Consider the following 20,576-nt stretch of genomic DNA (forward strand, 5'->3'; position numbering starts at 1 on the left):
GTGTACATGATACTATATACACCTTGTATGTACACAGCGGCTCCCATACTGGCTGGGATCTGGGCACCCCCTAGTGGCGGGTACTGGCGGCACACTAGATCCTAACGCACTCATCCCTCACATTTGGATTTCAGGTTGTTGGGCAAACTACAACTCCCAGCAGTACATAGGTTGTAGTTCCATATCACACAGGTGCACACTATACACAGTGAATTGTCATATTTTGTCACCATTTTGAGGTTGATATTCTGGGCTAATTTATCTACTATCTTCATAGCAGTCATCACATTGTTTATTTCCCCCCTGGTACGGAGCTCAAAAATCCTCCTGTACAGAGGTAAACGAGAGCATTCTCTCTGCCACCACTAGAGGGAGCTCCCTGCATTGTGTGCGGATACTGAGCTTGCTGTGTAGACGGTGTGCAGAGAGCGCCCCCTGGTGGTGATTGCAGGAAGAGAAGAAAAATGTATACGAGGATGCGGAATTGAGTCACAACATCTGCGCCGTTCACAGAAACTAACCGGATACGTACAGGAAAAAGGCCGCCGCGACAAACAGGGCAGGCTGCGATCCAGGACCAGGTCACACAGCCGCCGAGTCCAAGCAGGAGAACCTCAGAGTAAAGGTAATAAATAAAGCAGCAGTATTTGCACAGATGATATATAGGTGACAATCAGAAATCCCTGTACAGCAGGTTTCCCGTTTCGCCTGGCGGAGCAGGTTGTGAATTTGTGCATGCAGTAGCTGGAGACGCCGCGGTCCGTACATGTGAGCGCTCCCTCCCCCTGCGCTGCGCCATAACCGTCTGTGCCGGCGGCCGGATCCCAGTGTGTTGTGCGCCTGTAAACGGAAATCCTGCCGCCGCCCCGGATCCCATGTGGGGAGTGTGAGGCAGGACGCTCGCAGGAGACCTGTAGGGTTCGAGGAGTTCGCACTCCGGGTCCCGTGCGGCCATTATACGTCATCGAATATTCTGCTGTTTGACTTGGACATGGATAAATAGCGGCCGGCCGGCTGGTACCTGCAAAACCAAAGGTAACACATGGCAGTGATACAGCGGTACCCTGCGGGGTAAGAGGAGGACGTCCAGGGGGGACACCTCACATAACAAATGGGAAAAACATCTACATGGCAGGAAATGGTTAAAGTACAACACATGACCGCTGCAGCCAATCACTGGTCTAAGCGGTTATGCAGACCACAAAGTGCACTTACAATGATACCTTATATTCATGGAGCCAATTTTTTCTTTTGCTACTTTGTCTCACTCCCATACACTCAAATGGCTGATTGTGAAAAAAAAAAACAACAACAACATGGATCCCAGCGTAGAAAACTGACCTGCCGGACTCTGCATCCAGTGGATCATCGGTAAAAGTCTCTGCGTTAAAATCCAGGGGTTCGGCGTCCTGCAACAGCTCGATCCGATCCCGCTCCGTGCGGTTATTGGACCGCGTGTACTTCGAGGCTGAAAGGGATAATGTTGTGTGGAAGTGTCAGGATGGCGGACGGGGAAGAAAGCGGATTGCACACAGCACAGGCGACCGTCCAACGCGGGGGGAGACGCTGCCCCACAGGCGACCGTCCAACGCGGGGGGAGACGCTGCCCCACAGGCGACCGTCCAACGCGGGGGGAGATGCTGCCCCACAGGTGACCATCTCATTATCTTCCATGAAATGGACGATAATGCATGCGAGATGAGGCGCTGCACAACCTCTTTACACCCTCCAAGAGCCATGATAATATGATTTTAAGGTCACTTAACAGGACAGAGCAAGTTTGAGTAAAGCTCCACTTATCAATCCCACGTATCACAGCCCGAAAAGAATATAAAACAGCGGTGCTCCCGCTATACGGGCGACGCTCACATCGGCTGCTGGTCATCTCGGTGTACGTCGGCTCTTTCGGCTCAGAGTTGACGTTGCGGTTTCGGCTGGTGTCTTCCCTGCTGGTGGCGTAACGCTCCTTCCACTCCTGCGAAAACAGAGCAATAAGACGTCATTGTCTACGGATGATGTGCTAAATCTACGAGCCCGATTCATTGAGACGCTGATACAAAAATTCAGGCGGAAAAACACTTTAAAATGTCTAAAAACAAGGTCCCCCATGCACCTTTTCTGGTGCGGCTGTGGGCTGCCATTTTTAGGCTGTGGAGGGCCAATATCTATGGCTCCTTAACACCTTAAGAATATCAGCCTCCAATTGTCTGCTTTAGCTTGGCTGGTTGTCAAAAATAAGGGGGGAAAAACCCATGCCATTTTTTTTTAATTATTTAATACTCTCATCAGCCTTGCCAGCTCTGGGATGATGAGAGTAGTACACGTGATTGGCGGTAACCTTTTTACCACCGGTCACAGCTGCTGGCTCATGATGTGATCTGACAGCGTTGGAACCGCAGCTCTCTGCCCTGCGGAACCAAACTCACGGCCAAATAGAGCGGTCATGCAGATTACAGAATTGGAAACAGATGATGTTCAGGGTGCCAAACACTAACAGTAACACGGACACCGTGGAGAAGTCAGTGTTCGGGGTCCCTGCACAGACACGAGGTGTTTGGTACAGACCCTGCACTGTTCGGGTTCATCCATCACTAATCATGGTAAATTAAAAAAATAAAAAAAATGGTGTAGTTGCACTTCTTTTGCACTTGCCATTCACTTGAAATTGTTTCCCATTTTCCAGTACACTATATGGTAAAATGAATGGTGCCATTCAAATGTACAACAAGCCCTCATACAGCCATATTGATGGAAAAATAAAAAAAAGTTATTGCTCTTGCAAAAAAAAGAATGAAAAAACAGAAATAAAAAAACAAACAAAAACGGAAAATCGTCTGGAAGTGAAAGGGATAATACCAGTCTGAATGAATCGGGTACCGTATGCTATATGTATCTAAAAAAAAAAAAATTATTAAAATAAGATAAAGCGATTGCTGCAGGAAAGCTGAACGTTTGCTTTTCGGTGGCTCCTCGGGTGATGAAGGGTGATTAGGACTCGCTGCTGCGTCTCACCCGTCTGCGCGTTTCGCCATCCTCGTGCCTCTGACGTTTTCTTTTCTCTACAATAAGAGGTAATGTGTTCTGTTACTTCTACACCAGGGATGGTCCAGAGATATAAAATGCAGGTGACCTGACGATCGGTGATGCCGTGTGATACGAACAGGTCCGGGCTATTTTCTGACATTTCGCTTTCGAGCACGTACCTCTCCTGATCAGCTCCTTCCCCTCGTCGGTCAGGTCGGACGTCATGTCGTTGTCTCCCATGAACTGCTGAAATCCTAGTAGGTTCAGGCAGCGCGTCCCCAAACTACGGAGTGAGCACAGAGAGCAATTCATAGTGACAAACACATGGGGCGTCCTAGTGTCCGACACCCCCAAAACAAGTCCGACTGCTTTCCGGACCGCCGCTGATCTCTAATCCTGCACTTTATATTAATTCCCTTATGTAACAGGTACGGAGGATGCGCCCACCAGCTATACGGACCTGAACCCGCTCCATACAGTCACAAAAAGTAGGAAAAGTGAGAGTGAAAAAGACAAACTTGTTACCTAAAATAAGTGGCGATACAAAGAATGACGACCAGCATGGGGTAATAGATGTAGAATCCACCGGCGATCACCGGCAGGACCTTCAGGGATCCCATAATCTGTGGGCAAGAAAATAAGTAACATTAGAAGGTTTCCATCACCGACCGAGCGGTCAGCACACGACCCCGTACTTACCGACGTGTACGCCGTCTGCTCCGCGTTCTGGTGGGATATTGACCCGTCCATGTGCGTCAGACCCAAAAAATTCAGACACAGCGGAGGCGTCAGCCGGCAGAACAACCTGGAGGGGGACGGATCAGAGCACATATTTATCTATGTAGTGTGATTGGGTCGGGGCATGTGAAGGCTGTTATTTCTTTTATTGCAGAGACCCCCTCAGTGATCCCAAAATCGAGGAGGGGGGGGTCTCACGCTTCTTTGTGTGAATGGTGCGAGTGCCACCAATGCTCCCATAGACTGCACATGCTCACTGCTGCCCAGCTTCCAAGAACCATAACCTTTTTAATTTTCCCCCTGACATCGTTGTATGGGGGCTCGTTCTTTTGTGCAATGATTTGTAGTCTCCTATGACTTCACTTTACCATGTAATGTTCTTACACAAATAATTTCAAGTGGGAAAAAAAATGGTGTTTTTGCCGTTAGTTCTATGGCGCTCAATGTGCAGCAAAATTGCAATAAATAAATTTACATTTATTGCAAGAAAAAAAATAAATAAAAAAAAATTATTTATTTCATTTTTAACACTTTTTATTTTTTAAATGAGAGGGATGAGATTTTAACTTTTATATATACATATTTTTTAACTTTGTTTTTCACTTTTTTTTTTTTACGTTTTTTTTTTTTTAGCAAGCACCAGTCACTGCCGGTATCTGCCCCTTATTGAGTGGGCTTCAGCTCTTCGACCTCCATGTAACCCCCTGCATGCGACCTGTGAGTAAAACGTACGTTGGAGGAGCGATGCTCTGCAGACCGAGAACTGGCGACATACTCACATCCCGCTGAACAGGAGGCTGTAGTGGTCCGTTTGGTGATGGGACGCGAAATAGTAATAGTTAAATACCCGGATCCTGAAGACCGTGGAATAGACACAGATGCTCAAGAAGAATATGGTGAGGAAGCAGGCCACCTGCGGAGCAAGGACACAACATATGTAGGATGGCAGGGAGCTGCGTGCAGTATCTGTAAGCCCCATACACGATAGATGAAAGCGGGCTGAAGGAATGATGCACGGCCAAATACACCTCTGACCTAATCAGCAAATATCAGATTTTTTTTTTTTCCAGACGAAGATACAGATCATCAACTGGAGCTGTGAACGGTCGCAAATGTTGGGAAAATAAACGATTGTTCACTGCATAAACCAGATGACGATTGTTAGATATTAGCCTCCTATCAGCCACGGACATTTCTGTATTCTCCACTATAAATTGTTCTTGGTGGCTTCATCAGGGAGATGCAGGAACCATGGGATGCACTCGACAATAACAAAAAGGAACTATTAACTGCCACCACCATCAGGCCAATTGGACACCCGTTACAGGCAGTGTATGGCTTCATGGGTGCGGTTTACAGAACAAGAAGAACAGAGCTATTAAATTTTATCAATTTAATCCAGGAAGGTAGGCAGAGTATATAAAAATATACAAAGATGATACAAAATGGAAAAAAAAAACCCAAAAAACAATACAATATATACAATTACATGAAATATAAAGGAATGACGAAAGAGAATTACTAAACCTGATGTCAAGGAAATGGCTCAGACCTTAGCAGAGGGGGGCACTCCTAAGGAAAACGGACAGAACCAGAGCAAACTATGTCTTCCAAGGACTGACAAATGACCCAAACACTGCCTCTTATTAGCTTAAAGTTACGCCCTCATACCTCTTCCTTTGAGGAGCTCATGTGGGGGTGGAGTGTGGGATGTGTTGGGTCTGTTGAATTTTTTTGAGATCCCTAACTTACAGGATATCTTCTCCCTAAAAATCCCTGGCATTAGATATTAACGTTATATTTCTTATCCTGATTTTACCGTTACATAGAGATCAAACATGGCCTGATTCACATCATCTATCGGACCGTTATTAAGTTGGATGAGTTCTAGTGGCCCCACAGCGATGTGAGTGAATGCATCACATCTTTCCCTTTGCTAGGAAACTGAAAATATATATCCCATAAATATTGGATCAATACAAAACCACAATATTCATATCTAGACAGTGGAGATACAAAGCCTGAAAAATCCTTCGAACCCAAGATGCTTCTTCCTTGGAACAAAGGCAGCTGCCTGTACTTCTCCTCGTGCATAAACAGATCTCAAAGCTTACTGTCTTTTTCCACAGCAGATTTCCTGTTTTAATCACCTGTCCACGGCAAGAGATCTCTGCTTCAAAAGGGTGTTTAATTAGTTTCTCTCTCCCTAGCTGTAATTAATCCGAATTCAAAAGAATCTTGAAGTGTCAGCTCTTCTCCAGCTATATGTGCAAGTCCCCTCCCAGGAGAGGTCTTAGGGATTTTCCTTTTCCTCTCTCTGGTCTGGATGGCAGGACCATATACAATGATGCAGTCTGCAATCAGGTGAACGGTCCTTGCCCTTGTCTACCGGCCGCCCACCCACCCAACAACACAGCATGGTGCACTATAATGCACAAAGACGGATCTAAGGGTCCTGGAGATAATGGATCCAGGAACCCAAAGAAATTGCTTTTTCAGTAGTTTCGTACCAATCACAGTTTCCTATGAAGCCCAGCCTGGCTTCACAAGACCAACATGGCGGTGACATGGCAACTTATCTGCACCCCTGCCATCAAGTATTGGGGTGGTGACTTTATAGGAAAGGTTGAATATTGCCTGGAATTGTCATCAATGACTATGGTGGAAAAATTCTATAAGTACATCCATGATAAGGGATTACATGCAGATTTCCCATAGTTGACACTATTCCCTTGCCGGTGGCACCAGGGTCCCATCGTGTGCCGCACATTTGTGTCCTTACCTCAATATAAATATAGTTGTAGGTTCTTTCGGCTTGTTGGATGAACACGGCAAACAGAGACAGGACCGGGTGTGTGCTGAAGAACGTGCACTCCGACCACACGACTATGGCGGAGAATATCGCCAGGATGATGGCCAAGATGCGAGAACACCAGGGGCGCAACAAACACTCCCAGTACCACTCTTTGGGGAAGAAAACAGAAAACAATCACAGCAGGAAAAATCTGATCATTTGGGAACCCTGAACCTTTCTGCGTCACAAGTACGGTGCCGATGTATGGAGAGGCTAATGAGCCGACAACTTCCTGTAACAGCAGCGACCAGAACTAGCTCCGATTGCTGCCGTTTGACCACTGAAATGCCACTATTAATCACTGACATCAGTCTTCTGAGTCCCCCAACGAAAAGATAAAGTAAAGTAGTAAAGAAAGGACTGGACCAGGAACTGCAGACTATGATGTGCGCGGTGCATAGAAAATCCCAAACAAATAGTGAAAAATGGCCCAGCATCATCTGGAGGACAGATTAGAGTACTCACCGACAGCGGGGGTGTAAAAGTGTCTGGTGGTCCAGCTCTCTGGCTCCAGGGGGGGAAAGCTGTGCACGAACAGTCTGGTCGCACTGGTCTCGTTCTTTGCGACGTCCTCCAGGTGAAAGGCCTGTTCCAGAAGCATCCGCCACTGCACCTGGGTGCGGTTATGTCTCTGCACCGCATAGATCACCTGCAGATGGGTTAGAGAAAAAAAAAAAAATTCGGACATAAATCTGGTAATAAAAGCGGGTGTCAATGGCAAGTGTGAATCCAGACGAGGAGACTTGCAGAGGTTTGATCTAATCATAACGTCTTGTAAAGTTTATTTTAAAAGGGTTTTTAAGACTTTAGACTCTGGGTCCATTGGAAAGAATGTGACACAGCTGATAATTTGGCACTGTGCGGAGGGAAATAATGACGGGAATGTAGGGTTCGTCACATTCCCTTTAATCAGCTGATCTGTGGGGGGCGCAGGGGGTCAGAACACCCACCACAGAGACTCAGTAGAGCCCACTGTAGTCAATAGGGTCCGTCAGGCTTAGTTGTGTCCTTCATGCGTCAGATGTTTCCTTGTAAGAGTTTCGTTCTTCTGCTGCTAGAACAGAACAGGAGAACCTGAGCTCAGGACCCGGTGTGAGTGCAGCCCTACCTGCTTATGAAGTTTTACCAGCGTCTTCTCACTTGGATAGTTGATGTTTTTTTCTTCAAAATCTTCGTAGTCGTCCATGTTTCTCCCCATTTTCTCTTGGTACTCGGTGGGACACTGGAAGGAAACAAAAGTGAAAAACAAATCTATCAAGTTAATTATTTCATTTTATGAGTCCAGATAAAAAGTAAAAATACGTCCTCTCTCGCGCCCACCCCCAGCCTGACTGTGCTATTCAGTCTCCGCCCACTCCCAGCCTGACTGCGCTATTCAGTCTCCGCCCACCCCAGCCTGAATGCGCTATTCAGTCTCCGCCCACCCCCAGCCTGACTGCGCTATCCAGTCTCCGCCCATCTCCAGCCTGACTGCGCTATTCAGTCTCCGCCCATCTCCAGCCTGACTGCGCTATTTAGTCTCCGCCCACTCCCAGCCTGACTGCGCTATTCAGTCTCCGCCCACCCCCAGCCTGACTGCGCTATAAGTCAACAGCTTATACTCAGCAGTGTGCGAGCAGCAGGGAAGAGGGACACTGAGGAGCTGTCAACCTGACCAGGTTCAAATTAGGATTATACAGCCATTCTGGTTTTCATAATAAATACACCAGTCTCATCAGATCCATTTAATAATTTATAGAAATCATGGTGTCAAATCTGATGTTATTATCACCCTAATAAACAACAATAAATACACATTTTTAGTCATTTAGAGGCCTTATCCTAGAGAGGAACATTAAGTCCTGCACAGGCGTCCCAAGATACTTGTTCTTATGGCCAGGATTGGAGAAACCTTTGATCCCGGTCATTTAAAGAGGATGTTCCAATTTACATAACGTATAGCGCTCAACTGCAGTTTGTTAAAAAAAAACAAAAAACAATAAACCATAAACCTCTCGGTGTCTTACATAGGCTGTGGCACTGCGTCATGTCAATAAGGCGATAGCCGATCAGGGAGCTCAGCAGCTGAACGTTGAGATCCGTGTATGCTAGCAGAGCCGACATGACGTCAGTGCCACCTCCAACGCCAAACACTGGGAGTCGTGGCGGAGACATGTCCTCGCTGGGGCCTGATGCGTCCAGATTACTAATGCTGCATCGTTCCTGCCCGGCCTCCATTGTACGCACACATGCGGAACGGAAAAGTCTACTAGGAAGTCAGAATTACCTTTCTTAATATGGTGTCCACACATTTCCGCAAGGGGTGGTTGTACTTAATACATTCGTTAACTTTACGAACTTCCTGTTAAAAAATAAATAAATAAATAAAAATATAATATTGAAGAGAGACTGTATGGGTCACGTGTGCCGCCTGGTGGTGATCATCAAGTTGACCTCACCTCCATGACGTCCTCCAGATTCTCCTCGGCGTCTGCTTTTTCGGTCATGAGTTTGGCTGCTTTGAAGTAGGTCTTCATCAGCAGATAGCCTTTCTTCGCGCCGTTCCAGTGGGACCGTGGGATCTCTACCAGGCCGTACCCCAGGAGCAACACAAGGAGGAAGAGACCCCAAGTGTTGGCTGCAGCGATTCCTATAGTCTGAAGCTGGTACCTTAAAAAAAAACGACAAGAAGAAAAAAATTAAGGTCTTGTACTCAAGTGCACAGATTTTTTTTTTTTTTTATTGCTTCCCACATTAAAAAAAAATTAAAAAAAAGTTTGAAAAAAAAGTGTTTAATACAAAGTTCCATCCTTTTTTCTTCTTCCGAGTTCCTCTCCCACCTATCTGGTTTGCAAAAACTAACACAAACTGCTCCAAATGATACCAACAGATAATGAAGTGTACACAGATCAGAAAAAGACAGGGGAAAGCATTCGAGTTATTATGGAGGGCAGCTCACTCAGACTGTAAATAGGGAGGAAAGCACATGATCCTATATGAGCAGTAAGGTGGAAATCACTGCAGGAATGAAGCTGTGCTGCTTCACAAAAAGACATAAAACCTCAAACATTGTAGTTGAAATCGACGCCAGCTCATGGATGGAAAGATTACTTTCCTGATGCACTAACAGCCCAAATATCGGTCACATTTATTATCCAGGTTATAGGACAAAACACCAGTCTTGATCAATCACCCCCCTTCCCCCCACAGACCGCACATTCAGCCTGTATTACTGGCAGGCTGCATGACAAAAGTCTAAAACTTGGATCAGGCTGCAAACTGCATATGAGGGAGGATCTGAAAATGAATGAATCATTGAAGATTGCAGAAAGAAACAATGCCATGTTATAAGCTACAGGTGGTCGCTAACATATGTAAAAAGTCAAAGGCGTCCATTGCCTTCAAGGACTAGCAGCCGATTGTTCAGCCATTCGTGCCGATCAGTGCCGGTCCCAGCGATCAGTCCTCCTCTGATTAGTAGGCGCGTGTTCATGCAAACAATGGAGCAGTAATGAGTGATATTGAGGGTGGCAGACTTCTTACCATTCCAGGTGAAATTTCGGATTCACTGCGACATAAATTAGAAGAGCGCCGAAGATCAACAGGTACGTGCCGTAGTAGATTGCGTTCTCAATCAGGGCGGTTTTAATCTTTCCAGTGATGGAGAAGCCGCCGGATCGAGAATACGACTGCATGAAGGGCAAGACGATCCTGCAAAATAAGAGACACCCAGCATTAGACTGCACAGCGGACGGCTACATACAAGGCCACTAATAAGGTCACCGGCTCATTAATGTTGGCAGGACGGGCCACAAATCTCACTGTTATGCTATGGGGCTCAACTAATTAATACTGAGCTAATGAAAGGATGCCCGTGCTCAGGAGGGTCAGGTCACGACCAGCGCGGTTATAAAAAGCGTCTCTCTCTCTGGAGGACCCGAGCTGTCCTAGATTACACACACATCCATTGATAAGAATGGATGATGTGTAATACCTTATGTCACCTGTGGGGGAGCTGCAGGGAAACAGAGCAATAACTGCCAGGTTTCCCCAGAGATTACAACAGATCCCTGTTGGGACACTTATACCAAGAAGAGAGCATCAAAAATGGGGGATCCCTTTAATGGGGAGTGATAACCATTTCCAGTGATATTCTTGTGACTGGCGGAGTACCTAATTGCTGGATCCCCAGTGATATGCAGCAGCCCTTTATGTCTCTGATCACGGCTGCCTTCTCATACTTACCAAGTAAGAAACTGGGATGTCCAGTAGACCACCCGCCAGAAGATGGGCATGATGCCCTTCGGGATGTAGCTCCATGGCTTGTAGCATTCCTGGGGTGAAGGGCTCTCCGTGCTGACAAGAAAAAAAAAAAAGGAGCCAAAATCAGTGCATGGACGAAGTCACCCCGGCCCAAATCTCAGGTATACAGCAAGTAATAACTGGGGAGTAAAAGCTGCCTCATAGGCGACAGCTGGACACATCGATAAACAGACTTGGAAAAAGTTTTTACAACTTCGGCAAAAAGTCATATATGCTACAAAGAACCCTCCAAAAAATGGCTAAATATAAGTGTAACGCTATGGCGACATCCGCCATACAGGTACAGCGCCTATGTGCACCAGATGTATGGCGCCTGCCAGGAGCTGGCCCCCGATTAACCCCTTCGATGCTGCTGTCAATCATAATGGCGGCATTAAAGTGGATGGAGTCAGCAACTTTCCACTGGGGATGGTGAGTTTAGAGGTGCACCGACCTCCCCCATCTAACCCAAATATTGTGAGGCTGCTCCCTCCTCCCCATTGGTCAGGGGCGGGATTTTTGGCTTAAAATCTGGACACAAAAGGGCTAATCAGACTTGTGTAAACTGACTGCATTGTTTGCGGCAGATCTCGCAGTCAGTCATTAAATGTGTTTGCTGTTCTTTTCTGCTAAACCAAATTTAAAAGAAGGAAAAAAAAGGACAATGCCGAAATCGTATCCTCCGTCCGGCCCCATCGGTTCCACAAAAAAGCATCGGCCCACAAGGACATAATCACAAGGACATAATCACATCGTCTGCTCTTTTCCCCCCACATTAAAAAAATTAAAATAAATATTTGGTACAGACGCCTCCGATCACTATATAAAATGATTTAAATGCCAAAATAAAGCATTGAGAATCGCAGTTTTCAGTCGCTACATCTCTGACCCAAAAATGCAAAGAAAAAAGAAGCAATAAAAACATTAGAAAGCCAAACTGGTTCCTTTAAAACTAAAATTGACATGTAAAATACAAGTCCTCACCCCGCTTCATCGGCAGGAAAATAAAAGATGTCATCGCCGGTCACATGTGTCGTACCTTAGTGCGCTGGTCGTCACGTCAGGAGCGGAAGCGTTGGCGATAGCAGCTCTCGTGGTGGTGGTCAGCTGGCTCACGTTGATGGTGGCGGGGGTGACGGCGTTCCTTGCGATGCATCGATTGTATATTGTCTGAAGGAGTGAGAAAAGGCAAAGCTTTACTCCTCCCTGATCACAATCGCACCAGTCTAACCGCCAAGCAGTTCCCGCACACAAGTCACGACTTCTGACAGATCAGCTCCTGTATTAGCGGAAGCCATGACACGAGCATCTGTGCATCACTTCACTAGAGCCGAACAGTCAGTATCACAAGACAAAGAGAGGCGGCCCCGGAGGAGATGGGGGAAAAAAGGAGGGAAGAGAGAGGCGGCCCCAGAGGAGATGGAGGATAAAGGAGGGAAGAGAGAGGCTGCCCTGGACGAGATGGGGGCAAAAGAAGGGAAGAGAGAGGCGGCCCCGGAGGAGATGGGGGCAAAAGGAGGGAAGAGAGAGGCGGCCCCAGAGGAGATGGAGGATAAAGGAGGGAAGAGAGAGGCGGCCCCAGAGGAGATGGGGGAAAAAGGAGGAAAGTGAGAGGCAGCCCCGGAGGAGATGGGGGCAAAAGGAGGGAAGAGACAGGCAGCCCCAGAGGAGATGGGGGCAAAAGGAGGGAAGAGAGAGGCGGCCCCGGAGGAGATGGGGGTAAAAGGAGGGAAGAGAGAGGCGGCCCCAGAGGAGATGGAGGATAAAGGAGGGAAGAGAGAGGCGGCCCCAGAGGAGATGGGGGAAAAAGGAGGAAAGTGAGAGGCAGCCCCGGAGGAGATGGGGGCAAAAGGAGGGAAGAGACAGGCAGCCCCAGAGGAGATGGGGGCAAAAGGAGGGAAGAGAGAGGCGGCCCCGGAGGAGATGGGGGTAAAAGGAGGGAAGAGGGAGGCGGCCCCGGAGGAGATGGGGGGGAAAAGGAGGGAAGACAAAGGGGGCCACGGAGGAGAGGGAAAAAGAGAGAAGATAGGGGTGCCTCTGGAGGAGGGAAGAGGAGACTGGCAGCTGCTTACTCCCCTCTCCCCATACAGAACATATATCAAATATGCAAGTGTATTGTAGAAAAGGCTGACAGGTACGTAATCTGTGTGTTCAGCCAATCCGGCACATTATACACCGTACATCCTGGCAGAACATTACTACTCACCGCGCTAACATCCAGCGGGATGATGAATACGATCAGGAAGCACAGGCACCAGGCCAGCAGGGTGGCCACCAGAACCAGGCGGTGCTGCTTCTTGAAGTCACCATATCGATGCAGAAGGAAAAGGGCAAGAAAGAAGACGAAGACGACCTCTATACCGAGGGCAGCGCCGCTCATTGTCACCAACCCGCCAGGATACTGGACAGCAGTCCGGGGTCAATCCTGCGGGAGCGGAAGATGGGAAAGGTTTACTGTGCACAACATAACACATACAGGAAAGCTGCTGGGAGCGGGAAGCGCAACATATACAAAGAAATACAAACATTAATCCGCAACAAGGAAGCTCTAAAAACTATAGGGGGGACTCCCACCACAGGCACCTGACACCCTAATAATTTCTGACCGATATCAGTCACCTCTGGGACCTGAAGCCATCTACATAACGGTGGCCTTAGGCTTCCCCAGTCAACAAAGAGTGACCAGAGAGGCGGCCCCTCGTATGAGCCCCCTCCATACACTTCTATGGCAGCGCTGCCCACTCCGGTCACTGCAGTACGAGCTATAATGAGTCCAACATGGCTCCATTACTGACTGTACACCCGCGGCCTCCTATATACAGGAGGCAGCTCAGGGGTTGTGAAATGCTCATTACAGAGCAGATTATCACAGGGAAGGATAAACACGTGCACCCTCCTGACCCCACCCTGGATACTGCAATAATAAAGTACACCCTGTAAGCCATAACTCATCACAGTGCACCCGAAATACTTACTAGGAAGCGGGACTAGAAATAGCAGCGAGGAAGTCATTTAATCCCATAATAACCTGTCCCGGCTCCCTTTTTTCTCAACCACCTAATTGTTAATTTTTGCTCCTTCGCACTGTGGCTTTATGGGTTTTCAAAGTATGTTTTCTTCAAAACGTTTCAGAGTATGGATTGTCGGCAACAATTATTACTGTGCAGATTCCCTGAAAAGTCTCAGTGTCGGGCTCACGACACTTGTAGGTTTGTCACTTTCCAGCCCGGTTACTGTAAGATGCACCAATACAACGCCGCAGTTCTAGGAAGCTGAAAACCTGAGCGAGCATCCAACTGAAAGGGACATCTGCGAGGAGCCTTGTGAGGTCAGCAGCTCCCAGCCAATCAGCATGCCTGCTAACGTCCTCAGTGATGATGACTGGCTAACTCTGCTCATCCCAACTGTCCTTTCCAGATGGATCCCAGGCACACAGGATTTTATACAAATATAGCCCAATAAGAGTATAGAGGAAACGTTCTACAACTTTCCATATTTAAAGGGAACCTGTCAGCAGGTTTTTAGACTCCAGGGTAACGTCTGCGCAATAAAGTCCCTGTAACGATGATCACTTCCATAACTTTGATTTTTGTCCGATCTCATCTCCTGACCTCCCAGTATGAATGACTGGAAGCGTCCCAGAGAGAGAAAGTTAATAATATACCAGTGCGTCATTATTGTGCATCACTGCACACAGATCGTACTTGTGTCATGTGAAAGCACAACTCTCCTCGAAAGGATAAAAACATCCTGGAGTTACACGGGTTCTCTAAAACTGTAATAAAATGGCCCCTGTCAAATATCCCAAACAGCAGGCCGACCCCAGTCATGTGTCAGGACGTGGTGCAGTCTGAAGAAACAATTCCTGAAACCTGAGACTCAACTGTCAGAGGAGCTGTATGGTAAGCATACACATACTGGAGACGCCAGAAAAGGGTTGTGATAGGAGAGGAAATAAATCTACTCACTGACTAAGCGCAGAGGATTTTTTACTCCAGGCTCAGTCGTCCAAACTCAGACAACCGAGAAGATTTATTTCATCTCCTGTCACTGCCCTTCTCCTTGGCTCAGTTGTAAGTGTGCTTACGATACAGCTCGCTGTCAGTTAAGACACAGGTCTCGGGAGCTGGAATTCTTCATACTGCAGCCTGTCCTGACACGTGACTAGGACAGGCTGACATTCTGTTACATTTTTGGAGAACCCCTGTAACTCCTTCTGGCTTTAATCCATTATGACTAGTTTCTGTCGAGCATATGAAGGCCACTTCTGTGTGATGGGATCACGAATAAAAGTTTCGTCCTGACCAAGAATGTGAAGCTGACGAGTTTTTAGACGGTTGGAATTTACACCTGTATTACGTCTGTCTGAAAGTGGACTACGGCCACCATTACATTTCACCCTGGCACATTCTGTATGCCTGGATAGTGACCACAGATACAGCGCGAGACAGGCGGGCAGACACCCAGGATGAGAGGCGGGCAGACACCCAGGATGAGAGGCGGGCAGTCCCCCAGATGAGAGGCGGGCAGTCCCCCAAATGAGAGGCGGGCAGTCCCCCAGATGAGAGAGACAGAGACCCCCAGATGAGAGAGACAGAGACCCCCAGATGAGAGAGACAGAGACCCCCAGATGAGAGAGACAGAGACCCCCAGATGAGAGAGACAGAGACCCCTAGATGAGAGGCAGAGACCCCCAGATTAGAAAGACACAGCCCCCCAGATGAGAGAGACAGACCCCAGATGAGAGAGACAGAGACCCCTAGATGAGAGGCAGAGACCGCCAGATGAGAGACAAAGACCCCCAGATGAGAGACAGAGACCCCTAAATGAGAGGCAGAGACCGCCAGATGAGAGACAGAGACCCCAGATGAGAGACAGAGACCCCCAGATGAGAGAGAGACCCCCAGATGAGAGACAGAGACCCCCAGATGAGAGACAGAGACCCCCAGATGAGAGACAGAGACCCCCAGATGAGACAGAGACCCCCAGATGAGACAGAGACCCCCAGATGAGACAGAGACCCCCAGATGAGACAGAGACCCCCAGATGAGACAGAGACCCCCAGATGAGACAGAGACCCCCAGATGAGACAGACCCCCAGATGAGACAGACCCCCAGATGAGACAGACCCCCAGATGAGACAGACCCCCAGATGAGACAGACCCCCAGATGAGACAGACCCCCAGATGAGACAGACCCCCAGATGAGACAGACCCCCAGATGAGACAGACAGAGACCCCCAGATGAGAGAGACAGAGACCCTCAGATGAGACAGACCCCTAGATGAGAGACAGACACCAGATGAGACAGACACTTAGATGAGAGACAGACCCCAGATGAGAGAGACAGACCCCAGATGACAGACCCCTAGATGAGACAGACCCCTAGATGAGAGACAGACCCCTAGATGAGAGACAGACCCCTAGATGAGAGACAGACCCCTAGATGAGAGACAGACCCCTAGATGAGAGACAGACCCCTAGATGAGAGAGACCCCAGATGAGAGACAGACCCCAGATGAGAGACAGACCCCAGATGAGAGACAGACCCCAGATGAGAGACAGACCCCTAGATGAGACAGACCCCAGATGAGAGACAGACCCCAGATGAGAGACAGACCCCCAAATGAGAGACAGACCCCCAAATGAGACAGACCCCCAAATGAGACAGACCCCTAGATGAGAGACAGACCCCTAGATGAGAGACAGACCCCTAGATGAGAGAGACAGACCCCAGATGAGACAGACAGACACCTACATAAATGAGAGACAGATACTTAGAAAAAAAGAGACAGACAGATGTGACACAGCCATAACGTGCAGGATGGGGACACATGACATTACGGTCTCACCTGCTTCTCGGTCTCTCCACAAACTACCGGACACCGCTCATCCCCCGGAGCTTCCAGTCTCTCGGCCCCGGATACTCACCTGACAACACGAAAAAAAAAACCGATCGATTAATCATACGTCATTTCCGGCCAACTTCCGCCCTACAGAGGCAATCGCACGTCAGGGAACGTCACTTCCGGTAAGCAGTGACGCACTAACCGTAGAGGTGTTAGACCTGCGGACATTTCCCAGAGTGCTTCTGTCTGCCTCAGAGCGGCCATATTGTTGGAGACCTATAAATGGTGTATTCTGGGCTCTATGGAAATCTCCGCCACGCAGGACAACACTGGCTCATCCCGAGGGTTCACTGTGTGTCCTCTTTAGCTGGATCTTGTATGTTGTGCTGAGGCTGCGCTGTAACATGGAGCCGCCATATTGTCGCTGCTTCCTATGTATGGAAGGAGTTTTCAACTTATTTTATATTTTTCTTGGTCCGAAAAATGACAAAATGACAATAATTAAACATTTTTTGTGTAATGTGAATGTTTTTTTTAAATTTTTGGCCTTGTTTTTATATCACAATCTGTATTACAAAACAATTTGTAATCTTACAGGTTTCACATTGGGAATTTTTTTTAGACTCTAACTTCCTGTCCTTTTAGGAAGAGTTTTCATCAGTCTCCTTATCAGCAATGGCAGGGAACACTATACCAGGGATGTCACAGCTCACCTCCTCCTCCTCCCTTCACAATGACCTTTGCACACGCTCATGAGATGCTTCATTACAACCCAGGGCCAGAGTCGCTCTGTCGCTACTAATGTACAAGTGCATTTTATGAAAGGAGCAGGGAATAGGAGTCTGATGATGATGAGATGATGACTCCCCTTTAAATCAGATCTCACTAGGAAATCTCTTGTCCATATGACTTATTAGGGCACATAGACATCATGAAAGGGGGCTTCACTCGCACCGTCCCCCTCTATACTAGGAGCCGGAGCACAGACACCTCTGCGTGCACAGCATCCATTGAGGTAGACTCCAGCTGTCATTATTATTGGGCGGCCATGTACCTCTGCACTTCCCCATTATTACCCCCTGCAGGGGAAATGCCTGGACTCACTGAAGTTTCCCTTACCAAAATCAGCCTATGCCCCGTCCCCAGCAGTTCAACCCCCAACGATCAGCGTGTTATTCCCTATTTTATGTATCCAAGATAATCATCACTGCCAAAACATGAGAACTCCAGCTCAACAAATTTGTGAAAAAACTTCTTCTTTATTCACCAAAAACTGCAGAGGATAAAACAACATCGGCGTTGACAGTTACATGATATATGACATCCACACGTTTCAGCTGACTACGCACCCTTAATCACGATCAGTACGTTTCTGCAGATTGGTGGTGGTCCCTGTGGTCGGACCCCCACGATCAGTATGTTTCTGCAGATTGGTGGTGGTCCCTGTGGTCGGACCCCCATGTCTGTAGGTCGGTGTCGGTCTCTGCGGTCGGACCCACATGATATAGTAAGATCCTGCAGATCAGTGCGGGTCTCTGTGGTCGGACCCCCACGATCAGTACGTTTCTGCAGATTGGTGGTGGTCCCTGTGGTCGGACCCCCATGTCTGTAGGTCGGTGTCGGTCTCTGCGGTCGGACCCACATGATATAGTAAGATCCTGCAGATCAGTGCGGGTCTCTGTGGTCGGACCCCCACGATCAGTACGTTTCTGTCGCTATATGCCAGTCCCTACAGTCGGACCCACAACATCAGTAAGTTTCTTAAACAATAATGTATACACCACAGAGAACTAATAGCGTATTAAAATAATAATCAATAGACCAATAATATATGTGTATTCCTCCCTGGTGTTACAAAAGAAAAGAAAAGTGGAAACCACTAAATTACTAGTGAGAAACCAATCACCAAGAATATGGAACCAGAACCCAAGGAAGCACTGACACGGATATAAAATTAAATATACTTTATTATATTTTATGGAGGTACATGATCCTCCAAGGAACAATGAGATCAACTGTATTAGCTTTCATTAGGAGATCTACATAGAGATATACACTCACTGGCCACTTTATTAGGTACACCTGTCCAACTTCTTGTTAACACTTAATTTCTAATCAGCCAATCACATGGCGGCAACTCAGTGCATTTAGGCATGTAGACATGGTCAAGACAATCTCCTGCAGTTCACACCGAGCATCAGTATGGGGAAGAAAGGTGATTTGAGTGCCTTTGAACGTGGCATGGTTGTTGGTGCCAGAAGGGCTGGTCTGAGTATTTCAGAAACTGCTGATCTACTGGGATTTTCACGCACAACCATCTCTAGGGTTTACAGAGAATGGTCCGAAAAAGAAAAAAAATCCAGTGAGCGGCAGTTCTGTGGGCGGAAATGCCTTGTTGATGCCAGAGGTCAGAGGAGAATGGGCAGACTGGTTCGAGCTGATAGAAAGGCAACAGTGACTCAAATCGCCACCCGTTACAACCAAGGTAGGCCTAAGAGCATCTCTGAACGCACAGTGCGTCGAACTTTGAGGCAGATGGGCTACAGCAGCAGAAGACCACACCGGGTACCACTCCTTTCAGCTAAGAACAGGAAACTGAGGCTACAATTTGCACAAGCTCATCGAAATTGGACAGTAGAAGATTGGAAAAACGTTGCTTGGTCTGATGAGTCTCGATTTCTGCTGCGACATTCGGATGGTAGGGTCAGAATTTGGCGTAAACAACATGAAAGCATGGATCCATCCTGCCTTGTATGGAGCATCTTTGGGATGTGCAGCCGACAAATCTGTGGCAACTGTGTGATGCCATCATGTCAATATGGACCAAAATCTCTGAGGAATGCTTCCAGCACCTTGTTGAATCTATGCCACGAAGAATTGAGGCAGTTCTGAAGGCAAAAGGGGGTCCAACCCGTTACTAGCATGGTGTACCTAATAAAGTGGCCGGTGAGTGTATGTGTATGAGAGTATATATATCCACACATACTCTTCTGCATACCTTCTGGGTGCCCCTCACTCCTATTTTTTGGCTTCATTATATAATTGTTTTTATGCATATTTGCTCTCTATAATTTAATTTTTTCTGTCCTAAAAAAATGTGCACACTATGTATGCTGTATTCTAATTGTTGCAAATAAAGTATATTTAATTTTATATCCGTGTCAGTGCTTCCTTGGGTTCTGGTTCCATATTCTTGGTGATTGGTTTCTCATCAGTAAGTTACTGCAGATCTGTGCCAGTCCTTGCAGTCGGACCCCACCATCAGTAAGTTTCTGTCACTATATGCCAGTCCTTGCAGTCGGACCCACACGGTCAGTACGTTTCTGTAGATCGGTGCCGATCCCTGCGGTCAGACCCACACGATTAGTAAGTTTCTGCAGATCGGTGTCGGTTCCTGTGGTTGGACCCTCATGATGAGTAAGTTTCAGCAGATTGGTGCCGGACCAGAAGGTCGGACCCACCGGTCGGACCCACACTATCAGTAATTTTCTGCAGATTGCTGTGGGTCCCTGTGGTCGGACCCACACTATCAGTAATTTTCTGCAGATCAGTGCCGGTCCCTAAGGTCAGACCCCCATGATTAGTAAGTTTCTACAGATCGGTGTCGTTCCCTGCAGTCGGACCCAAGCGATCAGTAAGTTTCTTCAGATCTGTGCGGGTCCCTTCGGTCTGATCCCCATAATCAGTACGTTTTTGTAGAATGGTGCTGGTCCCTGCGGTCGGACCCCCACGATCAGTAACTTTCTGCAGAACGGTGCATGTCCCTGTGATCGACCCCCACAATCAGTAAGTTTTTTCAGATTGGTGCCAGTCCCTGCGGTCGGACCCCCA

General features: G+C 47.7%; 1 protein-coding gene across 1 annotated transcript; it reads right to left on the minus strand.

Annotated features, from left to right (window-relative positions):
- Positions 1–276: 276 nt before the first annotated feature.
- Positions 277–16,879, minus strand: LMBRD2 (LMBR1 domain containing 2). Its single transcript, XM_077281649.1, has 18 exons — positions 16,749–16,879; positions 13,104–13,322; positions 11,937–12,067; positions 10,841–10,951; positions 10,139–10,306; positions 9,055–9,265; positions 8,883–8,957; positions 7,725–7,838; positions 7,082–7,265; positions 6,545–6,726; positions 4,542–4,675; positions 3,724–3,829; positions 3,550–3,647; positions 3,204–3,307; positions 3,013–3,059; positions 1,870–1,975; positions 1,342–1,468; positions 277–1,021 (listed from the first exon to the last, which is right to left on the minus strand). Exons 2-18 carry the CDS (start codon positions 13,275–13,277, stop codon positions 955–957), a joined length of 2,139 nt encoding a protein of 712 aa, XP_077137764.1. The 5' UTR covers positions 13,278–13,322; positions 16,749–16,879; the 3' UTR covers positions 277–954.
- Between the last annotated feature and the right edge of the window lie 3,697 nt (positions 16,880–20,576).

Source organism: Ranitomeya variabilis, chromosome 1 (assembly GCF_051348905.1).
Source record: "Ranitomeya variabilis isolate aRanVar5 chromosome 1, aRanVar5.hap1, whole genome shotgun sequence".
NCBI classification, from domain to species: domain Eukaryota; kingdom Metazoa; phylum Chordata; class Amphibia; order Anura; family Dendrobatidae; genus Ranitomeya; species Ranitomeya variabilis.

Excerpts from the sequence above, each read along its gene's own strand:
- LMBRD2 (XM_077281649.1), bottom strand. The coding sequence starts at position 13,277 with ATGAGCGGCGCTGCCCTCGGTATAGAGGTCGTCTTCGTCTTCTTTCTT. Across the intron at positions 10,952-11,936 it reads GTGACGACCAGCGCACTAAG|CACGGAGAGCCCTTCACCCC; the intron begins GTACGACACATG and ends TTTTCTTGTCAG. Across the intron at positions 3,830-4,541 it reads AGCCTCCTGTTCAGCGGGAT|GTTGTTCTGCCGGCTGACGC; the intron begins GTGAGTATGTCG and ends GTCCCCCTCCAG.